Below are 27,922 nucleotides of genomic sequence, written 5' to 3' on the forward strand. Positions count from 1 at the left end.
GGCGCTATGTTTGAGAGAGTGTATGTGAGAGTGACTGTGTGTGAGAGAGTGTGTGCAAGTGCATATGTGAGACAGTGTGAGAGAGAGTGAGTCTGGGTGCGAGTGTGTCTGTGAGAGAGAGTGTGTGTGTGAGAATGAGAATGAGAGTGTGTGCAAGTGCATATGTGAGACAGTGTGAGAGAGAGTGTGTTTCACACAGATACAGTGTGTGCAAGAGAGTGTGTGAGTGACTGTGTGACACAGAGTGAATATCATACAGTGTGAGACAGTGTGTGAGAGACAGTGTGTGAGAGTGAGAAGGACATTGACTGTGAGAGATAGAGTGTGTGTGTGTTAGAGATACCTCCCCCCTCCTCTCTGGTGTCAGCCCCCCCCCCCCCCCCACCTTTCTCCCTCTCTCTGTCAGCCCCCCCCCCCCCCTCTCTCTGGTGTCTGAGCGTTACTGTGCAGGATGCTGAGCTCTGGCTGTGCTTCAAGGAACTGACCAATCCTATTTAATAGAATGCACCTCCAACATTCTGAAGCCGAGAAACCTCGTGTGGTTGGTCACTTCTGCTTGTGACGAACCCGGAAGTACGTGATGTCAATTCAGGAGATGGATACAGACAGCAAGAATGCTTCAGCCATGCAGTCAGCTTCAGAATGTTGGAGGTGCGTTGTTTTATATAGGATTAGGAGTTGTTCTCCTGAATATATACCCCTACACTACTAGTCAGAAAGGGCTCATCCTCCCTGTTGCCCCCCCCCCCCCCATGAGTCATCCACCATATCCAAGCTTTCCTCAGAGGACCCAGCAGATAATCCCCCGGCATTCCTCCCCAATTCCTGGGCCGTTGAGACTCCAATACTACAAAAGGGTCACAGGGCGCACACCAACTGTGCCAAAATTCCACAGGGGCATAGAAACCGGTCCCTGGGTGGATCTCATGAATCCAACGAAGAAGAGCAGCAACATTACAGTTCCTTAAATCAGATAAGCAATCCCCCCCCCCCTCCTATTATGAGTCAACTTAGCAAAGGAAATTGAGGCGTTTAGCACGCCAAATAAAGGAGCCGATTATGCTACGAAACATTATCTTCCTGCTTGTGTATCCAAAGCAGAATCATCTATAATGAATATAAAAGTTTAGGCAAAATAACCATCTTGACTAACGCTATGCGGCCCAAAAAATTCACCGGGAGATCCTTCCATCTGCTGCAAAACTGCTTTTCAGCTTCCAGCTTCTCAATTATATTTTTCCTGTTACGCTGAAAGACATTTTCAAGCAGCAACAGCATATCATCTGCAAGCAGGTGAATGTGGTATTCATACCCGCCCACTGTGACAGCCTGCAAGCCAGGGTCTTGACGAATCCGCGTAGCAAGGGGTTCCAGTATGAGTATAAATAATTGGGGGAGGGGGGGGACAAAGGACACCCCTGCCTAGTTTCCCCCCCCCCCCCCCCCCAAAATGATATCACCTCAGTAAGATCATTAATAATGATTTGGGCCGTGGGGTTGCTATAAAAAACTTTTACCCAATCCAAAAATGCTCCTCGTATGCCAAAGCGCTGCAGCATCCAAAATAGATACTCCCACGATACCTTGTCAAAGGCCTTTTCTGCATCCAAGCTGGCTAAAATCGCATCTCCCGAACGCTGACCCCCCTCAAATAGGATGCAACTCACCTTCAAAATATTGACCGAAGCAAACCTGCCTGGAACAAATCCCACTTGGTCCCGATGAACTGAGGAAGAAATTCATTTAGCCTAGACCCCAACACCACCGCCATTATCTTGACATCCTGATTAAGTAATTATATTGGCCAGTAGGAGCCCACCAACTCAGCATCTTTCCCTGGCTTCGGAAGAACAGTGATATAAACATGGTTCAAAAAAGAACCCATAGCCTGGGAATCTCTTAGGTCGTCTCACACAGAAACAAAGGAGGGAATTACAAGATCTTGTAAGATTTTATAGAACTCAGTACCGAGGCCATCCAGATCTGGTGCCTTTGCCAACTTTAACTGTTTGATGACCCTTTGCACTTCTGGGCCCTGCAGAGGTGCGTTAAGATCTAATTTTTTTTTTGTTACATTTGTACCCCGCGCTTTCCCACTCATGGCAGGCTCAATGCGGCGGGCAATGGAGGGTTAAGTGACTTGCCCAGAGTCACAAGGAGCTGCCTGTGCCTGAAGTGGGAATCGAACTCAGTTCCTCAGTTCCCCAGGACCAAAGTCCACCACCCTAACCACTAGGCCACTCCTCCACAAATTGCACTGTTGTCAAGGAAGGGAGATCTAAATTAGTAAAAAAAAAAACTTCTCGCAGCGCGTAGCAGAGAAAGAACATTTGCTATAAAGAATGGAGTATGAGCGCACAAACTCCCGCTGTATGGCAAATGAACCAGTGTGGGAAACCCCAGCCACCCCTTTGATTTTACTGATGTAGCTCTTTGCTGATCTCTGCTTCACCAAAGCAGCAAGAAATTTTCCTATCTTATTACCCCATTGATACAGAGACAGTATTTATATAAATGACACTATATAGCGCACTCACCATCAAGGAGCTTCTGCATTTGCTTCTTGGAGCCTAAGCAGGCCTTGCACGTAAGCTGCGAAGGGGAGTGAATAAATAATCTCGAATCCCTCAAGTGATCCACTGCATCACACAATTCCCGCTCGCGTCGTTTAGCAACAGAACAGTGTAAGCAATGATTTTCCCTCGGAGCACAGCCCTGGCTGCCTCCCAATAAACCTGAGGCCCCACTGAGTGGACATCATTTTCCCCCACATAATCTAACCACCCTTAGTGCAAATATACCGAGAAATCACAGTCCATGCGCCAAAGAAGGGCACCCAGTCCCCTCTCCCACTGCAAAGTTATCCACACCAACGCATGATCCGAGACATCAGGCATCCCCACTCCTGCCCTATCAACTCCCCGGACCAGAGTCTGGGGTACAAGGATATAGTCCAAGTGTGCGTGGACCCCATGTGGATGGGAGTAAAAAGTATAATCCATGTGGAGAAGCCACCAAATATCTATTATTCCTAATTCCTGAATAAGACAATTTACTCCTCTCCTTTCATGATCTTTAGAGGGTTTCTCTGAGGGCTTGCAATCTATCAAGGGGTTGCAAGTGATATTAAAATCTCCTCCCAAGGATATGACAACACAGCTTAAAAATATCCCATATATAATAGGAGGAGCTGATTATAGAGAGTGTGCGTACAGAGTATTACACAGAGCATACTTTACCCAAGTGCAACTGTTTAAATCGGGGGGAATTGAAACAGCTATGTGTTTGAAATGTAATAATTTTGAGAATACATTATACCATGCATTGTGGGACTGTGTGCCAATACAACGCTATTGGAGGCAAATAACTACTTATCTTTCAGGGGTGGTGAGTAGTAGAAGAGACATGAATCCATTACAACTGGTATTAGATATGAATGAAACACAAAGGAGATTAAATGCTGACAAAACACTGTTGTGCCGAAAACTATATCTAGTAGCAAGAAAATGTATCATGCAACATTGGACTGTAGCCAACCCGCCGACCTTTTGGCATTGGCGCAACAAAGTGCATCAATTGCTGGTTTGGGAGGCCAAAGAAGCCAAAGGACATTGTAAAAGGAAAACCCGATTCTTAAAAATATGGGGATGTTACTTAGATAAGATGACACAGAAAGGACGTAGTCTTATTGTTAACTCCTTATAGGCAATACTATAAGATGACAGATACGGGTTTTGGCATATAAGAGTTGCTGGGAGGGCTGAAGGGAGGGGGGAGGAGGAAGAGGAAGGGGTGATTAAGGGAAAGGGGGGGGAATAAAGATCAAAGATTGGACATAAGGAGATCAACAAGAAAGGGGAATAGCATTAATTTAGGTGATTTGAACAGAATATATTGGAATGAGAGCAAATGATGTGGAACTGCATTGTATATAACTGTGGATGTAAATGCTTGTTAATATGTAGACTTGTTAAAAAATAACACACATTGTTGAACCATAAGCAAGGGGATGGGGGGGATGGGGGGGTGGGGAGAGGGAGAAAAAATTCACAGAAAAATTTGATGACACTTTAGTCAAAGGTCCGTTAAAGAAGACAGAGATCAATATTAAGTTTATGTTTATTGTCTAAGCATGTTGTAAACTGTGACATCAATAAAACAGTTAAAACATAAAATCTCCTCCCAAAATTAGGGGGTAGTCAAAGGTCACCAAGCAAGCTGCCAGGAGAGTATAGAATTTGTGTGTATAAACATTAGGAGCACAGACACTGCATATGGCCACTTTGACTCCCTGCAACAGCCCCGTCACGACCACATAGCGTCCCTCAGGGTCCTGAAACAATTTGTGCATGGTGAAGGTCAAGGTTATTCGAAATAGTATGGCGACCCCCCTTCTGCCTTCCATTGTACGCACCATAGTAAAGATCACCTACCCAGTCTCGTTTCAGTTTAAGATGCTCAGCTTTCCCCAGACGAGTTTCTTGTAGTAATGCTATATCAGTATGTCGTCTTTTTAGCACTTGCAGTATCTTGGTACATTTTACAGGAGAGTGGATCCCATCTACATTGAGACACTACTTTGAGATTAGCCATGCCCCTTCCGAAGCAATACCATGTATGAAAAAATGAGTGAAAGCAGAAATGCGCCCAAGAGGCCTCCCAGCCAGATTCCCCCCCCCCTCCCCCGACTGACCCCACCACTGGCGGGAAAAAATGGGACAGTGCCAGATTCACAGCAGGGCACCCCTCCCCCCCAGTAGATTTCAAAGCTAAATGAAGCAAATTTGGACAAAACAGCACCACCTGGACAGATCTCTCGCCTCCCTCCCTCCCATGTGCTCTATCCCACCCGAACCCAAGTTCTTCATCTCCCCAATTACCCATCAGAAAACCCCTCAGAACCACCGCACACAAAACAAGCAACATCCCTTCTTACCACTAACTCTCCCCTACCCCCCTTCTAAGTCCAGAAATGTCTGTCCCCACTACTAAAACACTGAAGCATTCCCGGGTTGTCCATCCAGCCACGCTTTCCATGTTACTGCCCCCAGCAAAAGGAGAAAAAAACCCAGGCCCCACATCAATGATAACCCATATGGGTAAAAAAAAAAGTGTCCACCAAAGTCAATCTTAAAAGGAGAGGCCATTCCTCCAGGGAACATTAACATACAGTACTTCGATGGTACTCAGCAAGAGAGTCCCTCCAGACTTAAGAAGGGTTACAGAAGCGGAGAAGACAGGAAAACAAAAAACAAAAATAAACCACTGGGGAGACCAATAAACCGCTGGATTTAACTTTGCAGAGGGCCAGGAGAGCATTAGTAATCAAAGGTTAAAGCACAAGAATGAATTGTCAAATATTATGAGTTCCTTACAAGACATTGTACTACAGATGGCTTATTGCAGACTGTCCACAAAGAGCCCAGTTATTTTGGGTTGGTGAAGAAAGGAGTTTGCTTTTCATGCAGGACCCACACTTTTGCTGGGAAAATGAAGGCAAACCGAATCCCTTTATCATACAGGCGTTTACAATGCTGGCCCACCTTCTTCTGTTGGTCAGAGACACGAGCTGAATAGTCTTCAAAAAGCAAGATTTTTGACCTTTGTAATCTATGGGTCTCTTACTGCGATACGTCTTTAGTAGATGGTCTTTTTCAGCGTACTTGAATATACAGGCCAAAACGAGCCGCGGACACTGTTCTCCTTCACGCATGTTACCCACTCTATGGACTCTTTCTAAGCAATATCACTTTATCTGATGATTGTAAGTTCAGATGACCAGGCAACCAGCGCTCAATGAAGTCCTGAAGTTCTTGAACTTTCACAGACTCAGGCAAGCCTATAATCGTGATATAGTTATGCCTACCTTGGTTTTCCTGGTCATCTGTTGCGCTAGTTGTTAGTGTGATTCTAGAGCTGCGATCCTTGTGTCCGCCATCTCCGTCCAGTCCTCTTGACGGGATATGCGCTCTTCCGCCTGTTGCAGTCGTGCACTGTGTCGCTCTAGTGATTCTTTAATAGAATCCACCGATGCCTGAAGTTTAGTTAGCTTTTCATCAAGTATCGCTGTTATCTGTTGGGTGATCTCCTGGATTGCCCCAGCCAACAAGGCCACCGGCGCAGGGCTTGCTTGCTGCGTCGCCATCTTGGGGCTCAGAATCTGCACACGGTTCTTCCCTAACCGCAGGGTCTTCACGGGCATAACACCTCATCAGGACAATGCAGAATAGAATAAATAAATCAAAAGAAGCACCACAGAATACAGCACCCAATCAGATAAGATTGGAACTGATTCGGGGGAATTAGATCAGGTAAAAATGAAGGATTTCAAGCAGTAGGAGCGGAGCAGAGCAAGGCTGTAAGATGTCCGCTCAGTCGGCAAGCATCACGTGACCCCCCCGGAAACAAATTCTAAGCTCTCAACACCCATGGAATTTTTCCTGGAAGCCAGCAAGACCTGGACGACACACTCAGGAAGATGCAAGGAAGCAAATTCTACGCTCTCAACATCCAGGCTGTGATGGCCAGATGTTCTGTATGATAAGGGTCAGAAAACACTCCAATTTCCATGGTTCTTTGGAGGGTAGCTCCAGAAGAAGAGGGAATCAGATGTCAGGGCCAGTAAGGAGCAATCAGAATCATAACCCTGCGGTCTTGCTTGAGTTTCAGTAAAGTTTATCCCCACGAGGTGCATGGGAGGATACACATATAGAAGACCCTGCCCCCAATGCAGGAGGAAGGCATCTGACGCTAGTCTGTTGAGGGCCTGAAGCCTGGAACAACCGAGGGTCTTTGTGATTGAGTGGCAAAAAGATCCACCGAGGGAGTGCCCCATGCTCAAAAGATCTCCCAGGCAACGCCCACGTAGAAAGACCATTTGTGTGGTTGCATGACCCATCACAGTCTATCGGCCAGGCTGTTGGCTTTCCCCACCAGATAAGTGACGCAAAGGAGCATACCATGCTGGACAACCCAATGCCACATTTGAATGGCCTCCTGATACAGAGGGCATGATCTAGTGCCCCCCTGCTTGATGGTGTAATATATCGCAACCCGATTGTCTATTTGAAGGTGTACAATTGTTTTGAGACAGCCGATCTCTGAAAGCCTTTAGAGCAAACAGCCCAAAGCTCCAAGAGATTGACCTGGGGAGCTATTTCCTGGGTGGACCAAGTACCTTGAGAGTGAAATCTATCTACATGAGCTCCCCATCCCAGGCGAGATTTATCAGTCAGCACTTTTCGCAGCTGAGGAATTTGGAGTAGGAGTCTCAGAGTCAAACAGAGAGCATGCAAGCTCCAGGGACACTAGGATGACATCCTCCAGATCCCCTGTACTTGGTACCACTGAGAAGCTAGGGTCTACTGGGAAGTTCTCACATGAAGACGTGTAATGGGTATCACAGACTGGATGCCAGGGAGCAAAATAATCTCAACATCTGCTAAACCATGACCTGCTGAAAGGTTCAAATCAGAGAAGTCAGTGTGACTAGAGCATCTGCTCTCGGGCCCTGGGAGGAAGGTTCAAGCTTTCTGCGCATGAAGGGCTCCAATGAATTCAAATTGTTGAGCAGGGGGTAGTTTAGAATGAACCTTAGTAGTCCTCCACATAGACTCTTGAGCACTGTCCTCAGACATGCTCTTCACCAATCGTCCAGATAAGGGAACATATGGACTTCCAGTATGCATAGCGATGTTGCGGCACTGCTAGACATTTGGTTAAAATCCCTGGGAGCCGACACAAAGCCAAAAGGCAACACGCAGTAGAGAAAGCGCTGTGCTCCCAGTCAAAATCAAAGTTACTTCCTATGAGCTAGAAGTATGGGGATGTGTGTGTAAGTATCCTTTAAGTGTAGAGAGCATAGTCAACATTTTTCCTGAATCATGGGGAAAAGGGTGCCCAGGGAAATCATCCTGAACATCTCTGATCAGGAATTTGTTCAGGGCTCTTAGGTCTAGGATGGACGTCGTCCCTCCTCCTCCCCCCGGTCTCCTGCACAAGTACCTGGAAAAGAATCCCCACTCGTCCTCCCCTAGTGGAACTGGCTCGACCATATGGGCCTTCAGAAGAGCTGAGAGTTCCTCTGCAAGTACTAGCTTGTGCTGAGAAATGAAGTAATGAGCTATCAGTGGGCAATCTGGTTATCTGACGCCAATGCAGGGCATAACTGAGGTGGACTATTTGAAGAACTCATCGGTAAGAGGTTACAAGGGGTCACCTTACATAGAAAAACTTCAGCCTCCCCCGACAGGCAAGTCACCTCGTCTGGTCACTGATACTGCGGCTATGTTCTGCTGGAGCCAGTCACAAGGTCACCCCTTACTTCGACTGGGAAGCTACTGGGATCTTATGCGCACACTGTTAATGTGAATGAGCGCACTGGAGTAGAAACCATTGAGGCGGGTGAGAGGAGGCAGCGTACCTCTATGTCTGTGAGATGTAGGGCCTCTTCATCAACTTGCCAAAACACCTCCTAGAGGAAGGCACCTGGCAGGAGAGGAAAATGGATAGTATCAGTATGTTTCTTGATTTGGTCAGCGACCTTCTCCACCTTTTCTTCAAAAAGGTTATCCCCCCTGGCATGGGGCATCTACCAACCTCTGCTGAACTGCCTATTCCGTCAAATACACACAACCATGAAAGTCTGTGCATAGCTATACTTTGGGCAGAGATCCTGGAAGCAACATCAAAAGTGTTGTATGTGCCCCTGGCCAAGAACTTATGACATGCCCTATGCTGCCTACAAACTGGCAAAGCAATTTGGCCTGTTCCAGGAATGTCTGCTAAATCTAGTAGCTTGTGCACAGAGTCCCGCAAGTACTCGTGAAGAGCTGGTAAAATTGAATACAAGATACGAACATAGGAGCCTGAAACATCTTGCGTCCAAAAGAGACCAAGGTTCTAGCTTCCCTGTCCAACGGCGACAAAGCATAGTCTCTAAAACTCTTGGCCCTTTTGCAGACAGATTTAACCACCAGGGAATGAGGTAGCTGAGGTTTATCAAAACAAAAGGTACTCAATCCAGTACATGGTGTCAAATTTTTTTTTTTTTTTTTTTGGGGGGGGGGGGGGGGAGAGAGATACTAAAGACAGAGGGGAATCCCAATTCCACAGGAGACCATCTTGTAAGGTCTCGTGAAACAAGACAGTTACAGCCTCTCTAGAACGGGACTTGGTCCAGGACCTTGAGCATCTTAGCCCTGGACTCGTCCTCCACTTCCAAAGGAAATGGGAAAGGCTCTCTGGAGGACAGTGTCTCCTTTCCTTTGGAGGGGAAGGGTCAGATGGTATGCTATAGAACTCCTCTGAGAAGTATCGAGGGTCATCATCTGACTACCAAGAGTGCTCATCTGTATCAGCCAAAACCTCCTCTGGAGAAGGCCAAGACCGAGCCTGTCTCGACCTAGAGGAGCCATGTCCCCGATAGAGGCGTCAAGGAGTCTGCTCCTGCATCGCCTCCTGCAAAGCTTCTTCCACCAATGTCGAGGGAGTACCAGCTTGAGCAGCAGTCAACGCCGGGACCGCATATGACACTGGCGTCAGAGGCCTAACAGAAGGCTGAGGGCCAAGCGGGGCTGCAACTAGAGGCATGGCAGGCACAAGAACCCTGAATGCTGGATGCACTCTAAGTGAAGCCAGCCAACAGTTCACGGAACAATCAAGGGCCAACCCCAGGAAAGGCTGGGAAGTGGAGCTTAGAGACATTCTGCAGAATTACTAGGCTCAAAACGAAAGGCTGGTATTGGCTGCATGGCGACCACCTTGCTTGTATCTCTTGTATGGAGGGGGAGCGGTCCTCCTGGCACCTATGCTTCTCTGGTGCCGAATCCCTCAGCACCCCAGAGCTCATGGCAGAGTGTGTCAAGGGGGATAGGTGCAGATGCTTCTTGGCCTTCACCCGATGCCGGTCATCAAAGCTCCTCGTTGCAGACAAGTATGCTGAATCCTCTCGTTGCCTGGGCGTCAGGTCCGATGCAGTTTGGTCCCGGGGGCTCTGCACTGCAGTCAACACCAAGGCAAATGGAGACTCAGGGCCAGATGCACTAAACCTAACGAGCCAATCACGAGTCAATAACGAGCCATTAACGAGCAAGTAGTAAACCCTGGCATGCACTAACAGCCATTTTACGACGGCGGTAGCAGCTAACGAAAACGGAATGCTGATGAGCAAATTGTGTAGAAACCCTATTGTAATGAGATGCACTAAGATTTTCCGATTGCCTTAACACTGGAAACTAACGAGAGGTCTATACCTCTCGTTGGGGCTGCGCGGGATTAAAAACTGATTTAAAAAAACCGCTATAAAAGTCATTCCGCCCCCCCCCCCCCCCCCAAATAATAAAAGTGCAGTTGAGGCTGGCCATCGAAAAAAGCTGCCCATTTTCGCCGCCATTCACCTCCGCAATAATAAAAACAAAAGTGCAGTTGAGGCCGGCCATTGGAAAAAAAAAAAAGTACGTCCATTTTCGCGGTCATTCACCTCCTCAATAATAAATACGCCTTTTTTGGCCGTGCTTCACTCAGCTGAGAGACCTGGAAGTCTCTGACCCAATCACAGCTCTGTGATTGGCTCAGAGACTTCCAGGTCTCTCAGCTGAGTGAAGCGCGGCCAAAAAAGATGTTTTTTATTATTGAGATGAATGACGGCGAAAACGGACAGCTTTTTTCGATGGCCAGCCTCAACTGCACTTTTGTTTTTATTATTGCAGCCGGGGGAGGGGGGTGAGTGACGCGGCATCTTCGGACGGCACAGGCATGCACAGAGCAGCCAGCATAACGCTTTGGAATTTGGTACGGAACGGCTCTAACGACGACGTTAGTGCATCTTGGCCTCTGTCGATGCACATCTGCTCCCAGTGTTTACTGGTTTAGCAACCATATGGGCAGATGCTCCATATGCAACACAGAGAATTGGGACTGGGCTCCAAAAATCTTCTCTCGTTGAGCCTCGCTAAATAAGTCCTTTTCTTCATGCAAAGACATAGGACAGTTGTAAGGGCTATGATCAGGCCCCAAACACTGAATACACCAAGAATGGGTGTCCTTATCAGAGAAGGTCTTAATAAAAAGTGCTTAAAAAGCCAGTAGCAACCTCCGTGGACATGGAAGGATTCCGTAGCCAATTCAAGTGATTTGATGGCACCGAAAAACGGGCAAAGCACCAGAGAAAAAGTAAAAGGGAGAACGCAAAGTCGACCTAAATGTGGCCTAGAGACATGGAGAAAGACATGGAGAAAGAGCATTTTCCATCTCACAGATAGGCTGCAGAGAATACCTTCTCCTGCTTTAGACTTAGCCTGGCCTCAGAATGACATCCTATAGTATATCTCCTATCAAACTGAGCTCTCTTTTTCATCAAGCACTGCCATTTCCTCCCCTCACCGTCCCCACTGACAGTTTGAACTTCGTGGGTGTGGCTTGGATCTCTTTCAGGGAGAGAAAACTAACAACTTATAGCAGCAGCTTCAGAGAGCATTTTCCATCTCACAGATAGGCTGCAGAGAATACCTTCTCCTGCTTTAGACTTAGCCTGGCCTCAGAATGACATCCTATAGTATATCTCCTATCAAACTGAGCTCTCTTTTTCATCAAGCACTGCCATTTCCTCCCCTCACCCTCCCCACTGACAGTTTGAACTTCGTGGGTGTGGCTTGGATCTCTTTCAGGGAGAGAAAACTAACAACTTATAGCAGCAGCTTCAGAGAGCATTTTCCATCTCACAGATAGGCTGCAGAGAATACCTTCTCCTGCTTTAGACTTAATCCTACCCACCCTACCCCTCTACCCACCCACCCCTAGAGTGACATGTCTTATATAACCTCCCTATCAACCCACTCATTACTTTACCTCACCCATTTCTATTCTTCTATCACCTTCTCCCACTACTCCAACCAGAGTTACACCTAATCACACTGACCACCCTTCAACATCTTCTGTCCTTCTGTGACTGTTCTCTTGTGCTTGACTGCTTAAATATTTTAAATTTAAATGCTTTACTTTTTGTCTATTAGATTGTAAGCTCTTTGAGCAGGGACTGTCTTTCTTTTGTGTTTGTACAGCGCTGCGTACACTTTGTAGCGCTCTAGAAATGTTAAATAGTAGAAATGTTAAATAGTAGTAGTAGAAAGAAAGGAAGCTTAAAAGCGGGGAACACACAACCACAAAAAAATAAGGGAAGGGAAAAGGGAGCACCCATACACAGGGGAAAAAAAAAAAAAAAGCTCTCAAAGGCTCTTCCAAACTGGGCTGTGAGGAGCAGAGGAAAAATAGTGTCTACCCTCCACTGTGATTTAAAATAAAAAAAACTGAACTGGTGGTCCCACGCTCTTGCAGCAGGTGGGAAGGCACTCGTACACACACACTGAAGAGAGTCTCTCACTCCACAAAGCTCTTTTCAGCTTAAGATAAGCTCCGGACTGGACAACGTGGGTTGCGTTATCCACATGTAAGAATAATAGGCCTGCTTGTCCTCTAAAAACAGGCATTACCATTCTACTTCAGCCATAAAGCACAAGTAGGCAATTTTGTTCAAGAGCCCCAGGTAAGTCAGGTTTTCAGGATGTCCATAACGAATATGCAGAAAATAGACCTGCATACTAAGGAAGTAGAGCATGCAAATCTATTGCCTGTATATTCATTGTGGATATCCTGAAAACTGGCTGCTTGAGTAACAGAATTGCCTACCACTCGCATAAAGGGTTTTGCAAGACTGGTTGGAGGGGGGAGGAGGGGATGGGGGACAAATACCAAGTGATATGATTTGAACAGAAAATTCTCATAAAAAAAAGTTAATTCACAAGTTTCTTATTTGGATGCAACAGATCAAGTTTTAACTGTCCCATTAATTGATTCTGTTCTTTAATACAAAAAAGCTGAAAGAAGTTATCACTTACTGGATTATATTTATTAAACTAATATATGCTCCATAACTACTGCTACTGGGAATCAAATTCAAGATTTAAGACATCTGGCTATAAGCAGGGCCGCAGAGAGACTGGGGCGGGCCGGGGGCAAGGCCGCCCCTGCTCCCCCCCCCCAGGTCTCCGCCACCACTGCTCACCGCTTCCCCCTCCACCGGGCTGGGCCCCCTGCATTGAAATCACAGCGCCTCTCACCTCCGTGTGAAAGCGCTGCAGGCAGCAGGGCAGCAGATTGCCTCCTTTCGGCCCTCTTTCCCTCCTTGTGTCTCACCCTTGCGGAAGTTACGCCAGACGAGGGCGGGACACAGGGAGGGAAGGAGGCCCGAAGGGAGGCGATCTGCTGCCCTGCTGCCTGCAGCGCTTTCACACGAAGGTGAGAGGCGCTGTGATTTCAATGCAGGGGACCCGGCCCAGTGGCACAGTCGACGACGGAGGGCAGGTGGGGCTGTGGTGCTGGGCCCCCCCTTAGAGGCCCGAGCACGGGGAATTTTGTCCCCCCTGCCCCCCCCCCCCCTTCTCACCAGCTATGGCTAAAAGCAAGTATGATTGTTAAGTTGAACTTGAGCAAATACTTGAAAATTCCTCTGGTGATTTTCAAACTGTCAGTAGCAGATGACAAAAACACGTGTTCAAAATTAATTTACAACTACTACAAGATGCACAGGATGTTAATTTTACTTTCTTTTTAGACATTCTGAATTTGCATCATTTTTGTGCTCCCCTGAGCTCTATTTTCCCAGCAGGCAGGAATCCACCACACCTCTGGTCATGATTGGGACTCAGCAGAATAGAGAGCAAGTAAAAGAGCAATGACTACACCTAGGTGTAATGGAGAATGAACTCAAGCTCACCCCCTTTATAAAACTGCTCTTGCCTTATACTCTCCCCTTTTCAATATATTTCATCCACAAGCAAGCCCGGGAGAATTTTTAAACCTTTACCATTTATAATGGATTACATGGCAACCTCATATTCCATTAGAGAAGTTTAAATGGGACATCAGAATTTTAATTGGCGAGTACACTACTCACCTGTAAGGGGATACCATCAGCCAAACCCGAGTGAGTTCTAGCCATCATTCCCAAAACCCTAGCAACTTGGACTGCCGTGACCTCCCGAACACCAAACTGCACTATTATACTGCGGCATTCTTCCACACTGAAAAATAAAAGAAAAATGTTCAGAACCACAATCTTCTTGACTTAAAGTATGCTTATCCTGAAATAGAAGAGAAGGAAGACATTCTAAAATAGAGCTTTCAAAAATGGAAAATCAGGACCTCAAATGGGGGTCAGAACTTGGGTGGGTTCTCCATAGTTGCATCATCATTCTGCACCACCTGGGTCTTGGCCACAAAGATTAATAAGCTCTGTTCTAAATGTAAGTTTTACCTATCAAATATAATCTTACTATATAAATGAAGAGTGATTGACATGCAGCGCATGCGCAGAACAGTGCAGCTGTTCTGCGCATGCGTCACGTCACAGGTCTGTCTCGCGCATTCGGCCGCTCCACCCAACTGCCTCCGAGGAAAGGCAGGACAGACACACACCTTTGCTTTGCCCCGTGTTGCTTGCCTTCCCACGCCCCCATGTAGGCATGAATGGACCCCTTCCAATTGAAGGGCCGAAGGCTTAGGGTGCTGCTCTGCTTTTGATCGACCAATTCCCCGCCTAAAGGGCAGGCTGTCCGTGTGAAGCAGACGGCAACCATCCGTCCTCCCCCTAGCTCCAGCGTAACATGGTATGGTCGGGTGGAATGTTCTGATCTCCCTTTTTGGGTGTTTCAAGACGTCATTGCTGGGTTGTTTGCAATCAGGGCTGGCGTGGGGGAGTGAGGTGGTGCTGGCGGGGCGGCTGTCGGTTAAATTCTTTTTTTCTCAGTTTCCCTTCTCTAGAATCATGTCCACCCCGGCCAGACGACGGCTCATGAGAGATTTTAAGCGGTAAATGTTCGCTCTACCTACGAAAAGGGTGTGGCCGGTGGTACCCGGACCCTGGTGTTTTCCCTGCGGGCCCCCAATTCTCTCTCCAGCATGACACAACACTATCAATGCCTCTACCGAGGGCCGGGACATAGGGAGAACACAGTCAACCGGTGCAGACTAACTATTATTTTTTGTTAAACAACTGAGAAAGGAGAAAGAGGCAAGGAAAGGAAGCAGTGCTGGGTTAGGGGTGGCCAGGTGTACTCCCCAAAGGTGGCGCTGCTCAGCCGAACTCCCCACAAGCTGAACTGAACCCTAAAGGCTAGGAACTAACACCAGAAGAAATCAGGAGCTGGGAAAGATCTGTCTACTCCCCTGCTGCAGATAGAGAATACTCTCACTCTCTCTCAGACAGACACACTCTCTCTCTCACACACACACAAAATATTAGAATAAGGGATATGGAAAATCAAATAAGTCATACACACATACATATACGCACTCTCGGTCTCTCTGAAAAGAAACACACACACAAACAAAATATTAGAACAATAAGGGCCATGTGAAATCAAGTCACACAATAACAAGGTTGAAATTCAGTTTACTGAAAGAACGTAGTATATAAAAGTGTACGGTACACATCCACTCATTTCTTACTTTGGCTATTTCATTACATGTTTCACATTTCTCCTTAAAGTAGCTTTTAAATTACATTTAAGAAATAAAAAATCTTGCCTGTTTTAATAGGCTTAACGGCTTGTCTTCTATAATTCAAGAAATGTTAACATCCAAATCCCATCAACAAGGATTATGTTATCTATAGGTCACTCTCATCAGTACCATAACATTCTTACTATTGCTAGCTTCATGCAAGAACAGTGAATAGACTGGCTGTGCAGAAGTTGCTTGAGAGGATACACCACTGCTATATATGTAGCTGGTGTGGGAAGAACACTACATTCAGGGTGAATTTGAACAATGTTCAAATTTAAGAGGTTTGGAGAACATGTCCAAGCGAGACATGGAGAAAGCTACAAGCTGAAGGCTCAAGGAATAGGTGATATCTGGAGAACATGAATTTAGATTGAGGGTGGCAGTACTTTTTCATGGATAAGGTGGTAGATGCCTGGAATGCCCTACCACGAGAGGTGGTGGAGAAGAAAACAGTAACAGAATTCAAAAATGCATGAGATACACACAAAGGAATCTTGTATGGAAGGTATGGAACCATACTGTGCCCTAATCGTGGCTGGACAGATGCAGCTTAAGTAGTTGGAGAACAAGGTCAGTGTTGAGCCGACCTACAGTCTGTGCCCTGATCATGGCTGCAGAGATTTGGATGTGCTGAAGTGGGCTTCGATGACAGCTTCAGTAGTTGGAGAATAAGGCTAGTGCCAGGCAAGACTTCTGTCTGTGCCCTGAAAATGGCAAGGACAAATGAAGATCAGGCATACACATGTATTACCACATCATACCTTATGCTATGAGTTTATTTTGTTGGGCAGAATGGATGTCATCTACTATGTTACTATGTAGTAAGTTCAAAGAGGAAGTTCAGCTGACAGTGTTGATAAGTTGGTGAATTGTTTTATCTTTTTAAAAAAAAAAAAACTCTCCTTGGAAGACTTTGTGATTTCTGAGAATACATGTTGCTTCAGTGAACTTGCCAAAGGTTACAGTGAGAGACTTATCAGAGAGGGATAAAGCGAAAATACATACCTGTAGCAGGTATTCTCCGAGGACAGCACGCTGATTGTTCTCATGACTGGGTCGGCGTCCATGGCGACCCAGGAACGGAAATCTTTCATAGCAACAAAAAAAAGTTTGCCAGAGCCTTCCAGCACGCAGGGCGCGTGCACCGCGCATGCACAGCCATCTTCCCGCCCATCGTGAGAGAGCCCCGCTCAGTTAGATGATAAAGCAATAACAAGGAGAAGGACAACTACAAGAGGGGGGGGAGGGGGGGGGTAGGCGGGTTAGTGACAACAATCAGCCTGCAGTCCTCGGACAATACCTGCTACAGGTATGTATCTTCACTTTCTCCGAGGACAAGCAGGCTGCTTGTTCTCATGACTGGGGTTTCCCTAGCACCCAGACTCACTCAAAACAACAAAGAAAGGTCAAGTGGGCCTCGCAACGGCAAGCATATAACAAGGATTGACCTAAAAACCAGAACATCTATCAGAGTACAACCTGGAACAGAATAAAAATAGGCCTATGGGGGTGGAGTTGGATTCTAAACCCCAAACAGATTCTGCAGCACCCACTGCCCAAACCGACTGCCGCGTCAGGTATCCTGCTGAAGGCAGTAACGAAATGTGAATGTGTGGATTGATGACTATGTCGCAGCTTTGCAGATCTCTTCTATAGTGGCATACTTCAAGTGGGCCACTGACGCTGCCATGGCTCTAACACTATGAGCCGTGATGAGCCGTGAAATGACCCTCCAGAGTCAGCCCAGCTTAGGCATAAGTGAAGGAAATGCAATCTGCTAGCCAATTGGAAATGGTGCGTTTCCCGACTGAGACTCCCCCTTCTGTTGGGAACAAAACAAACAAACATTTGGACGGACTGTCTAAAGGGGCTTGTCCGCTCCACGTAAAAGGTCAATGCTCTCTTGTAGTCCAAGGTGTGCAACTCACATTCAGTAGGGCGGGTATGAGGATGGGGAAAAAATTGTTGGCAAGACAACTGACTGGTTCAGATGGAACTCCGACACCACCTTTGGCAAGAACTTACGGTGCGTGTGGAGGACTACTCTGTTGTGATGAAACATGAGATAAGGAACGTGCACTACCAAGGCTTGAAGCTCACTGAATTAACAGCAACCAAGAAAATGACCTTCCAAGTCAAGTACTTCAGATGGCAGGAATTCAGTGGCTCAAAAGGAGGCTTCATCAGCTGGGTGAGAACAACGTTGAGATCCCATGACACTTGTGGAGGTTTGGCAGGGGGCTTTGACAAAAGCAAACCTCTCATGAAGCGAACTAAAGGCTGTCCACAGATAGGCTTACCTTCTACCAGTTGATAAGCACTAATCGCACTAAGATGAACTCTTACGGAGTTGGTCTTAAGACCAGACTCTGACAAGTGTAGAAGGTATTCAAGCAGGGTCTGTGTAGGACAAGAGCAAGAATCTAGGGTCTTGCTATCACACCAGACGGCAAACCTCCTCCATTTGAAAAAGTAGTACCTCTTCATGGAATTTTTCCTGGAAGCTTGATACCACTGAGAAGCTAGGGTCCATTGAGCTGATCTCATGTGGAGACGAGCCGTGGGTGTCACATGAACTGTGGAGGCCATATGACCTAGAAGTCTCAACATCTGCCAAGCTGTGATCTGCTGAGACGCTCTGGTCATGGAAACTAGAGACAGAAGATTGTCTGCTCTCGCTTCTGGAAGACAGGGCCGAGCCGTCTGAGTCCGGTAGAGCTCCTATAAATTTCAGTTTCTGAACAGGGAAAAGATGGGACTTGGGGTAATTTATAACAAACCCGAGTAACTCCAGCAGTTGAATAGTCATCTGCATGGACTGTAGAGCTCTTGCCTCTGAGGTGTTCTTCACCAGCCAATCGTCGAGATAAGGGAACACATGCACTCCCAGTCTGCATAGCGATGCTGCAACTACGGGAAAATTAGGTTCTTACCGTGATAATTTTCTTTCCGTTAGTCATAGCAGATGCAGCCATTACAGATGGGTTGTGTCCATCAACCAGCAGAGGGAGATAGAGAGCACACTTTTTTCAGTGCCTCATACCAGCTTGCTTCACTGCCTCTCCAGTATTTGAAGCTTCCAAAGCAGTACGGCAAACCGCAATGGGAATAACATAAGCTTTCCTCACAGCGAACGATGGCTCTACAACAAAGGGCATTAACTCAGAATGGAGGGAATGAAACATCCTCCCGGAGTGCATAAACATCCTCCACTGAGACATAACTGGAGGGAATAAGCTCATCCTCCCGAAGGGAATAAACTCATCCTCCAAAACATGAAACTGGAGGGAATTAAGTCATCCTCCTTTAATTGAACAAGAAACCTGAAAACTGTTTTTCGACTTTCTCCCAAGGACGGAATCTCCAAGAAACACGAACAGAACCTGAAATAGATTTACAACAGATAGCATCAGACAGGGATCATGGCTGCATCTGCTATGACTAAAGGAAACAAAATTATCACGGTAAGAACCTAATCTTCCCTTCCTTGTCATCAAGCAGATGCAGCCATTACAGATGGGATGTATCAAAGCAATCCCTAGATAGGGTGGGAACAAGCCACACCACGCGCCAGCACTTGCGCTCCAAAATGTGCGTCCCTCCTGGCAGCCACATCCAGCCTGTAATGTCGGGCAAAAGAGAGCTTAGAAGCCCATGTTGCTGCACTACAAATCTCTTGAAGAGAGAGTGCTCCAGTTTCAGCCCAAGAAGAGGAAATTCCTCTAGTGGAATGCGCCTTAAAGGCATCAGGCGGAGGCCGGCCGGCAAGCAAATAAGCTGAAAAGATAGATTCTTTAAGCCAGCAGGCAATAGTGGCTTTAGACGCTGGAGACCCTCTGCGAGGACCTGATAGCAAAACAAACTGATGATCAGAGGTCCTGAAAGAGTTAGTAACTCGCAGATACTGCAGCAGAGTCCTGCGCACGTCCAGCAGGTGCAATTGCCCAAAAGATTCTGGAAACCCCTCCTCGACAAAGGAGGGCAAGAAAATAGGTTGGTTTAGGTGAAACGCTGAAACCACCTTAGGCAAGAAGGAAGGCACGGTCCGAACCGTGACCCCGGACTCTGAAAACTGCAGAAAAGGGTCTCTACAGGACAGCGCCTGGAGCTCACCGAAGTAATGGCCACTAACAAGACTGCCTTCAGTGTCAAATCTTTCTCTGAAGCACGCTGAAGCAGTTCAAAGGGAGCACCCTGAAGGGCCTTCAGCACTAGCCCCAGGTTCCAAGCTGGACAAGGTGCACGCACGGGAGGACGGAGCTGAAGCACCCCTCTAAGAAACCGTGCCACATCCGGATGAGCAGCTAAAGACACGCCTTCAACCTTGGCACGCAGGGAGGCCAATGCTGCCACTTGCACCCGCAGGGAATTATAGGCCAAGCCTTTTTGTACACCATCCTGCAAAAAGTCCAGAATCGGCGAGACAGGAGCCCGCAGGGGTGTGATCTCTCTGGAAGCACAACAGACTTCAAACTGGCGCCAAATCCTGGCATAAACCACGGACGTGGAACGCTTGCGGACTTGCAGGAGAGTGGTAATTACTTTATTGGAATAGCCTCTGCCTCTTAATTGCGCCCTCTCAATCGCCAGGCCATAAAACCAAATCGACCAGCGTCCTCCATGGTCACCGGACCCTGTGACAACAGGTTGGGAACCAGAGGTAACTGAAGGGGATCCTCTACGAGCATCTGTCGGAGGTCCGCATACCAAGGCCTCCTGGGCCAATCCGAGGCGACGAGAACCACTTCTCCTGGATGCAGCCGAATCCGCAGGAGCACTCGCCCTATCAAGGGCCACGGAGGGAACACATACAGTAGGCCCGGAGGCCAGGGTTGAGCCAAGGCATCCAACCCTGCCGCGCAAGGATCTCTCCATCTCCTGAAGAAGCACGGGACTTTGGCATTGGAGCCTGTCGCCATTAGATCCATCACGGGCTTGCCCCACTTGGCACAAATCTGCAGGAACACTACATCTGCAAGTTCCCACTCCACTAGATCGATCTGATGCCTGCTTAGATAATCTGCTTGCACGTTGCTCTGACCTGCAATATGAGCTGCCGACAGAAACTGTAGATGCAGCTCGGCCCAATGGCAAATTTGTTCGGCCTGCGCGGCTAGAGCTCTGCACTGAGTGCCGCCTTGTCGATTTATGTAGGCCACTGCTGTCGTGTTGTCCGACATCACTCTGACAGCCAATCCTTCCAGGGTCACTTGAAAGGCCAGAAGCGCCTGAAACACCGCTTTCAACTCTAGGCGGTTGATGGACCACTCCGACTCCTTGGGTGTCCATAGACCCTGGGCATGCTTCCCCTTGCAATGTGCGCCCCAGCCTTTCAGACTGGCATCTGTCACCACTAGGCACCAATCGGGGAGCGCCAACGGCATTCCTCGCCGCAGCATGCTGTCTGAGAGCCACCACTCCATGCTGAGCCGGGCCGCAGGGAGCCAAGAGAGTCTGCATTGGTAATCCTGAGATACTGAAGACCATCTTTGGAGTAGAGCATACTGTAGAGGTCTCAGGTGCGCTCTCGCCCAGGGCACCAGTTCCATGGTGGCCGTCATCGATCCAAGCAGCTGGACAATGTCCCAAGCTCGCAGGCGGGGCATCCTCAGGAGCAGACGGACCTGATCCTGAAGCTTGCACCGCCTTTGCTCGGGTAGGTACACATACCCCGAGACTGTGTCGAACCTGGCCCCCAAATATTCTAGAGATTGCGAGGGGGTCAGGTGACTTTTGGTCAAATTGACGACCCAGCCCAGAGATTGAAGTACTGAGACCACTCTGGCTGTTACATGCTGACTCATGAGCCAGTCGTCCAGGTACGGGTGAACCCGAATACCCTCTCGCCTTAGAAAGGCAGCTACTACCACCATAACCTTCAAAAAGGTGCAGGGAGCTGTGGCGAGGCCAAAAGGCAAGGCCCGGAACTGGAAATGTTTTCCCATCACCGCAAACCTCAGAAACTTCTGGTGTGGGGGCCAAATTGGAATGTGCAAGTAAGCTTCTTTCAGGTCTAGAGACGTGAGAAACTCTCCTGGCTGTACCGCCGCAATGACGGAGCGCAGGGTTTCCGTGTGAAAATGCCGCACTCTCAGGGACTTGTTTAATTCTTTTTAGTCCAGAATAGGGAGAAAAGACCCTCCTTTTCGCGGCACCACAAAGTAGATGGAGTAGCGGCCACAGCCGTGTTCGGCGGGAGGTACCGGGGACCTGGCCCCTATCTGAATCAGACCTTGTAAAGTCTCCTCTACCGCCGCCCATTTGGCGGCAGAACCGCATCAGGACTCCACAAACACGTCTCTTACTGGGGCGTCAAATTCTATTCTGTAACTTGTCTCTGATCAGGTCCAAGACCCACTGATCTGAGGAAATGTTTGCCCACTCCTCGGCAAAGAGGGAAAGACGTCCTCCGATGACAGGACTCGAGGAGAGGGCCGGCGCACCATCATTGAGAGGGTCGCCCCTGAACTCCAGGCCTTGAGCCAGTGGCTGTGGAACATTTGTCCGAGTGAAAGGAGTTCCTCTGCTGAAAACGGGCACGAGAAGTGAACCCAGCAGAATGCCCTGGGCGGTACCTTCAAGCTTCTCAGAAGCGAGGTCTGTAAGACGAGTCGACCGCCGCACCCTTAGAGGAAGGCCGAGGCCTATCTTCGGGCAAGCGCTGGGGTTTAGCCTCACCCAGGACCTTCACAATTTTCTCCAACTCCTCACCAAACAGGAGAAGGCCTTGAAAGAGCAACTTCACCAACCTTCGCTTAGAGGCCATGTCCGCCACCCAATGCCGTAGCCAAAGAAGATGGCGAGCCGCCACTGCTACTGCCATGTGTTTAGCCAAAGCTCTGACAATATCATAAAGGGCGTCAGCAAGAAAGGACAAGGCCAACTCCATCCGCGGAGCTACATCTGAAAAGGGCTCCCATCACCGGGCTGTTCCACTGCCTGTTGCAACCAAGCCAGGCAGGCTCTAGCAGCATAACAACTGCATGCAGACGCCTGAATAGTGAGACCTGCAAATTCAAATGACCGTTTAAGTGCTGATTCCAGTCTACGGTCTTGAATATCCTTCAGGGCAACACCTCCTTCAACAGGGAGGGTAGTTCTCTTTGTCACAGCAGTGACTAGGGCATCCACTTTAGGCATAGCAAAGCGAGCCATATGCTCCTCACTCAGAGGGTATAATTGCCCCATAGCCCTGGAAACTTTCAAAGGTCCCTCGGGGTCAGCCCATTGAGCCGAAATAAGCTCTTGGATGGAATCATGCAAAGGAAAGGCTCGAGCAGGCTTTTTGGTACTAGCCATCCTAGGATTCACAGAGGAGGCTGTGCCACTGGCAGGGTCCTCAATAGAGAGCCTGCAGGGCATCAGAAATAAGCGCTGGCAGCTCATCACGTGGGAAAATCCTCACCGTGGAGGGATCGTCCAGATCCTGAGGCACTTCTGCATCAGACTCTGGCTCCTCAGACCATGAAGGCCTGCCAGAGTCCTCCAAATCCTCGCAGCACAACCAAGGGAGGGAAAAAGGAGGTGCAGCACTCTCTGAAGGGGAATGAGCCCTTCTGCGCTTCATATTCTGCCAATTATCAGGGAATAACGCCTCAGAGGGCATACCCAGGCTAGAATCCACCGGGGGGGGCATTAGAAGAGGCCCGTGCCGGGCTTTGTGGGAGAGCTCTTTTAAGCATGTATGCTTTATGCATTAATAAGACAAAATCAGGGGAGAAAGTCTCACCCTGGGCACCCAGATCTCTGCCGGGGCTAATAGCTCCCATATCAGCCTCACTCCGAGGCCTCCCCCTGGGCTCAGGTCTCTCCGTCTCAGCGGAGGTCGCGCCATATGGTAAATTCAAAATGGCGCCCGCTGCCAGCTCAGAGTGCGAAGAATCGTCGCTCGCCATGCTTGGGCCGGCTCTAACATCTGTACGGCACGATTTACAGAGCCCCACTGCTGATCTGCGCTTGCCACACTTGGAACAGCGCTTTACTATCTCCGTAGCCATCGCCGAAAATGGCAGTAAAATTCAAAATGGCGGTTCGCGCCAAAATCGCCCTGATCGCGGGCCCACCCCGGAGGAGTCAGAAAACACTCTTACCTCACTGGACCGAGTATGACAGCTCCGGTCCCACAGAAAAAGGCAAGGAAAAAACCTCTGTTCCAGCGTCTAAGCGCCAAAGCGCAATGTGACTTTTTTTTTTTTAACGCTGTGAGGAAAGCAGAGGTAAATAGAACTCCGGAGGCTCAGGTGAGTGGGAAAGGCAGGGAAAGGGCGAACCTATGTGCCTGCATCCACTGTTGGTGGGGAATGACAGGGAAAGCTAAGCAATGTGTCCACATCCACGGAGGTATGGGTAAGGCAGGGAAAGGGCGAACCTATGTGCCTTTAAAGTGAAGCTGCTATAGCCTCCAACACCCCTGCTAACAACTGGCAAAAGCACAGGAGTAACCTCCAGGCAGATTTTAGATGGAGCTCAAAGAAGCTGCAGCCACTCTGCTAGGGGAGATAAATACTTAAGAGAGGCAGTGGAGCAAGCTGGTATGAGGCACTGAAAAAAGTGTGCTCTATCTCCCTCTGCTGGTTGATGGACACAACCCATCTGTAATGGCTGCATCTGCTTGATGACAAGGAATGCCAGGCATTTTGTAAAGACCCTGGGCGCAGACAGAAGTATCGGAACGTGTGTATAAGCATCCTTTAAGTCCAGAGAGCACAGCCAATCGTTCTCCTGAATCATGGGAATCATGGGAAGGAGGGTGCCCAGGGAAATCATCCTGAACTTTTGTGGGAGTAGAAATTTGTTCAGGGCCCTTAGGTCTAGGATGGGACAACATCCCCCCTGTTTTCTTTTGCACAAGTATATGGAATAGAATCCCTGCCCTTCTTGCCCTGATGGAACGGGCTCGACCACATTGGCGCTGAGAAGGGCGGAGAGTTCCTCTGCAAGTATCTGCCCGTGCTGGAAGCTGAAGGACTGAGCTGGAGGTGTGGAGATCAAATTGAGGGAGTATCCTAACCGGACTATTTGAAGAACCCACCGATCGGAGATTATGAGAGGCCACCTTTGGTGAAAAAATTTTAACCTCCCCCCGACTGGCAAGTCGTCAGGCACGGACACCTTTATAGCAGCTATGCTCAGCTGGAGCCAGTCAAAAGCCTGTCCCTTGCTTTTGCTGGGGAGTTGCAGGGGCCTGCCTTGGCGCACGCTGTTGACGAGAACGAGCGCGCTGGGGGTGAGCTTCAGAAGGCTGTTGAGAAGGAGGATTGTACCTACACTTGTTATAAGAATGGGGAGCATTCTTCCTTCCCCGGAAAAATCATCTACCTGATGGGGTAGTAGCAGAAGGCGCCCGGCGGGAGAGATTGTCCATAGCAGTTTCCCACTGAGTGATCTGATCGACCACTTGTTCGACTTTCTCACCAAAAATATTATCCCCCCCCCCCCCCGACAAGAAGCATCCGCAATCCGCTGCTGGACTCTATTGTCCAGATCAGAGGTACGCAGCCATGAGAGTCTGCGCATTACTATACCTTGGGCAGCGGTTCTGGATGCAACATCAAAAGAATCGTAAGCACCCCTGGACAGGAATTTACTGCACGCCATCTGCTGCCTGACCACCTCCTGAAAAGGCTTGGCCTGCTCCGGATGGAGCTTATCAAACAAGGCCGCCAGTTGCTTCACCGTGTTTCGCAAGTGAATGCTCGTGTAGAGCTGGTAAGATTAAATTTTGGCCACAAGCATAGAGGACTGATAGGCCTTTCTCCCAAAAGAGTCCACGGTTCTAGATTCTCTCCCCAGGGGCGCCAAGGCAAAGTCTCTAGACTCTTGGCTCTCTTGAGAGCAGAATCCACAACCATAGAGTCGTGAGGTAACTGCAACTTCATCAACTCAGGTTCTCCGTGAATCCGATATTGCGACTCAGCTTATTTGGGAATGGTGGGATTACTTAGGGGTTTCATCCAGTTCCGCATAAGAGTCTCCTTGAGCATATTACGCAAAGGAACCGTGGATGACTCCTTAGGTGGCGAAGGATAGTCAAGGACCTCGAGCATCTCAGTCCTGGGCTCATCTTCAGATACCACAGGGAAGGAAATAGCCACAGACATTTCCCGGACAAATGAAGAGAAAGAAAGACTCTCCGGGGGAGAAAGCTTTCTTTCTGGAGAAGGAGTAGGATCAGAGGGAAGACCCACAAGACTCCTCAGAAAAGAAATACCTGGGATCTTGCCCGTCATCCCATGAGGCATCCTCATCCGTATCAGACAAGAGTTCCTTAACTGCAGTCCGAAACTGGGCCCGTCTCGACACCGAGGAACACGTCCTCGGTGGCAATGTCGAGAAGTCGGACTCCCATGCCGGCAGCGATGACGCTCCCACCAGCAATGTCGACCTGGGTGGCAGCCGAGGCCGATGCCGCAGGCAGCACCGGCGGCAGCGACCTCACCACAGGCGGAGAGCCAGCTGCCGCTTCAATCGACGGTACGGAGGGTGCAAGTACCTTCGGTACCGGAGCAGACTGACGCAGCAAGCCTTCCAGAAGACCTGGAAGAATGGCTCGGATGCGCTCGCCAGAGTCGCTGCCAAGGAAGGCTGCGGGATCAGTGCAGGAATCTGCGGCAGAATCTGTAGAGGTTGAGGAGGTGGTACCGGGCTGCCCCAAGACCGATGCAACGATACCTCTTGGATGGAGGTGAGCGGTCCTCCCGGCATCGACACTTCATGGGTGCAGAATCCTTCGATGCCCCAGAGCTCCCGGTACCGTGCTTAGGAGACCGATGACGGTGCTTCTTAGCCTTCGCTCGATGCACGTCATCGATACTCCTCGATACCGAGGACGTGGAATTCACACACCTCCTCGGGGTTGGGTCCGAGAGTGGTCGGTCCCGGTGGGCCTGTCCAGCAGGAGTCTTCAAGACAGGTGGAGACCCACTCGACGGCTCACTGCTCCCAGCGTGTGATGGTCCCCGGACAGCCATTACCTGCGCTCCAGATGTCGATGCAATCCCTGGTGCTGATATCGACGACGACCTCAGTACCGCTGTCGACGACAAGGAACCGGATGAAGCTCCGAAACGTCGGTCCCGAAGAGCCTGTCTCGACACCTGTGTCCACTTTTTCAAGCTAAGACACAACTTACATGCATCTGGGCGATAGTCGAGCCCAAGGCACTGCAGACACCACATGTGGGGTTTGGTACCCGAGATCGTTCGGTTGCACCGAGTACACTTCTTGAAGCCGCTGGGAGTCCTCGATGACATGGACGGAAAAATAGTGGCAGCGAAGTCAAAAGTCTCGATTGTGCCAAGAAAAAAGGCACAAAAATAGGAAGCGCATACGCGCGGGCCTAAGAGGGCCATGGCGAAAAAGAAAGAAAACTTAAGGGACCAAAACTAAGGAATGAAGGTTCCTTCTTTATTTATTTTTTGTTTAAACTGGATATACTGGCTAAGGAAACAAAAAGGGAGAGAAAAAAAAAAATCGAGAAACAAAGACGCGAAAAACCAAAGGCTCTTTCACTGGGCTGTGGAGGGAGAACGACAAGCAGCCACCCTCTACCGCGGCAAAAGAAAACTGATCGGGACTCTCACGCGACGGACAGGAAGATGGCCACACATGTGTGGTGCACGCGCGAAGGCTCTAGCAAACATTTTGTTGCTATGGAAGATTTAGAACATAAGCACTGCCACACTGGGAAAAGACCAACGGTCCATCAAGCCCAGCATCCTGTCTCCGACAGTGGCCAAACCAGGCCTCAAGAACCCACCAAAAACCCCAAAACAAAAATTTTAATTAATAATGTTCAATGGACTTTTCCTTCAGGAATCTGTCCAAACCCCTTTAAACTCAGCAATGCCAACTGCTGTCATTATATTTTCCTGCAACTAGTTCCAGAGTCTAACTACGCACTGAGTAAAGAAAGACTTTCTCCTGTTTGTTTTAAATCTACCACATTCTAGCTTCATCTTATGTCCCTTGGTTCTATTATTGTTAGAAAGTGTAAACAAACGCTTCACATCTGTCCGCTCCATTCCACTCATTATCTTCTAGGCTGCTATCATATCACCCCTCAGCCACCTCTTCTCCAAGCTGAAGAGCCCTAACCGTCTTAGCCTTTCCTCATAGGGAAGTCCTCCCATCCCTTTTACCATTTTCGTCGCCCTTCTCTGCACCTTCTCCAATTCATATCTTTTTTGAGGTGCGGTGACCAGAACTGAACACAATACTGGAGGTGTGGTCTCACCATGGAGCGATATAACGGCATTATAACATCTGCGTGTTTATCATACCTTTCCAAATAATACTCAACAATCTGTTCGCCTCCTTAGTCACCGCAGCACACTGAGCAGAAGTTTTCAATGTCTTATCC

At 48.6% G+C, this 27,922-nt stretch overlaps 1 protein-coding gene across 1 annotated transcript in view; it reads right to left on the bottom strand.

Annotated features, from left to right (window-relative positions):
• The window catches only part of CNOT1 (CCR4-NOT transcription complex subunit 1), a 1,017,784-nt gene that overhangs the window by 774,763 nt on the left and 215,099 nt on the right, over positions 1-27,922 (bottom strand). The window contains 1 exon segment of the mRNA XM_030203593.1: positions 13,952-14,078. Within this exon segment, the coding sequence (XP_030059453.1) occupies positions 13,952-14,078 (127 nt within the window).

This window comes from Microcaecilia unicolor, chromosome 5 (assembly GCF_901765095.1).
Source record: "Microcaecilia unicolor chromosome 5, aMicUni1.1, whole genome shotgun sequence".
NCBI classification, from domain to species: domain Eukaryota; kingdom Metazoa; phylum Chordata; class Amphibia; order Gymnophiona; family Siphonopidae; genus Microcaecilia; species Microcaecilia unicolor.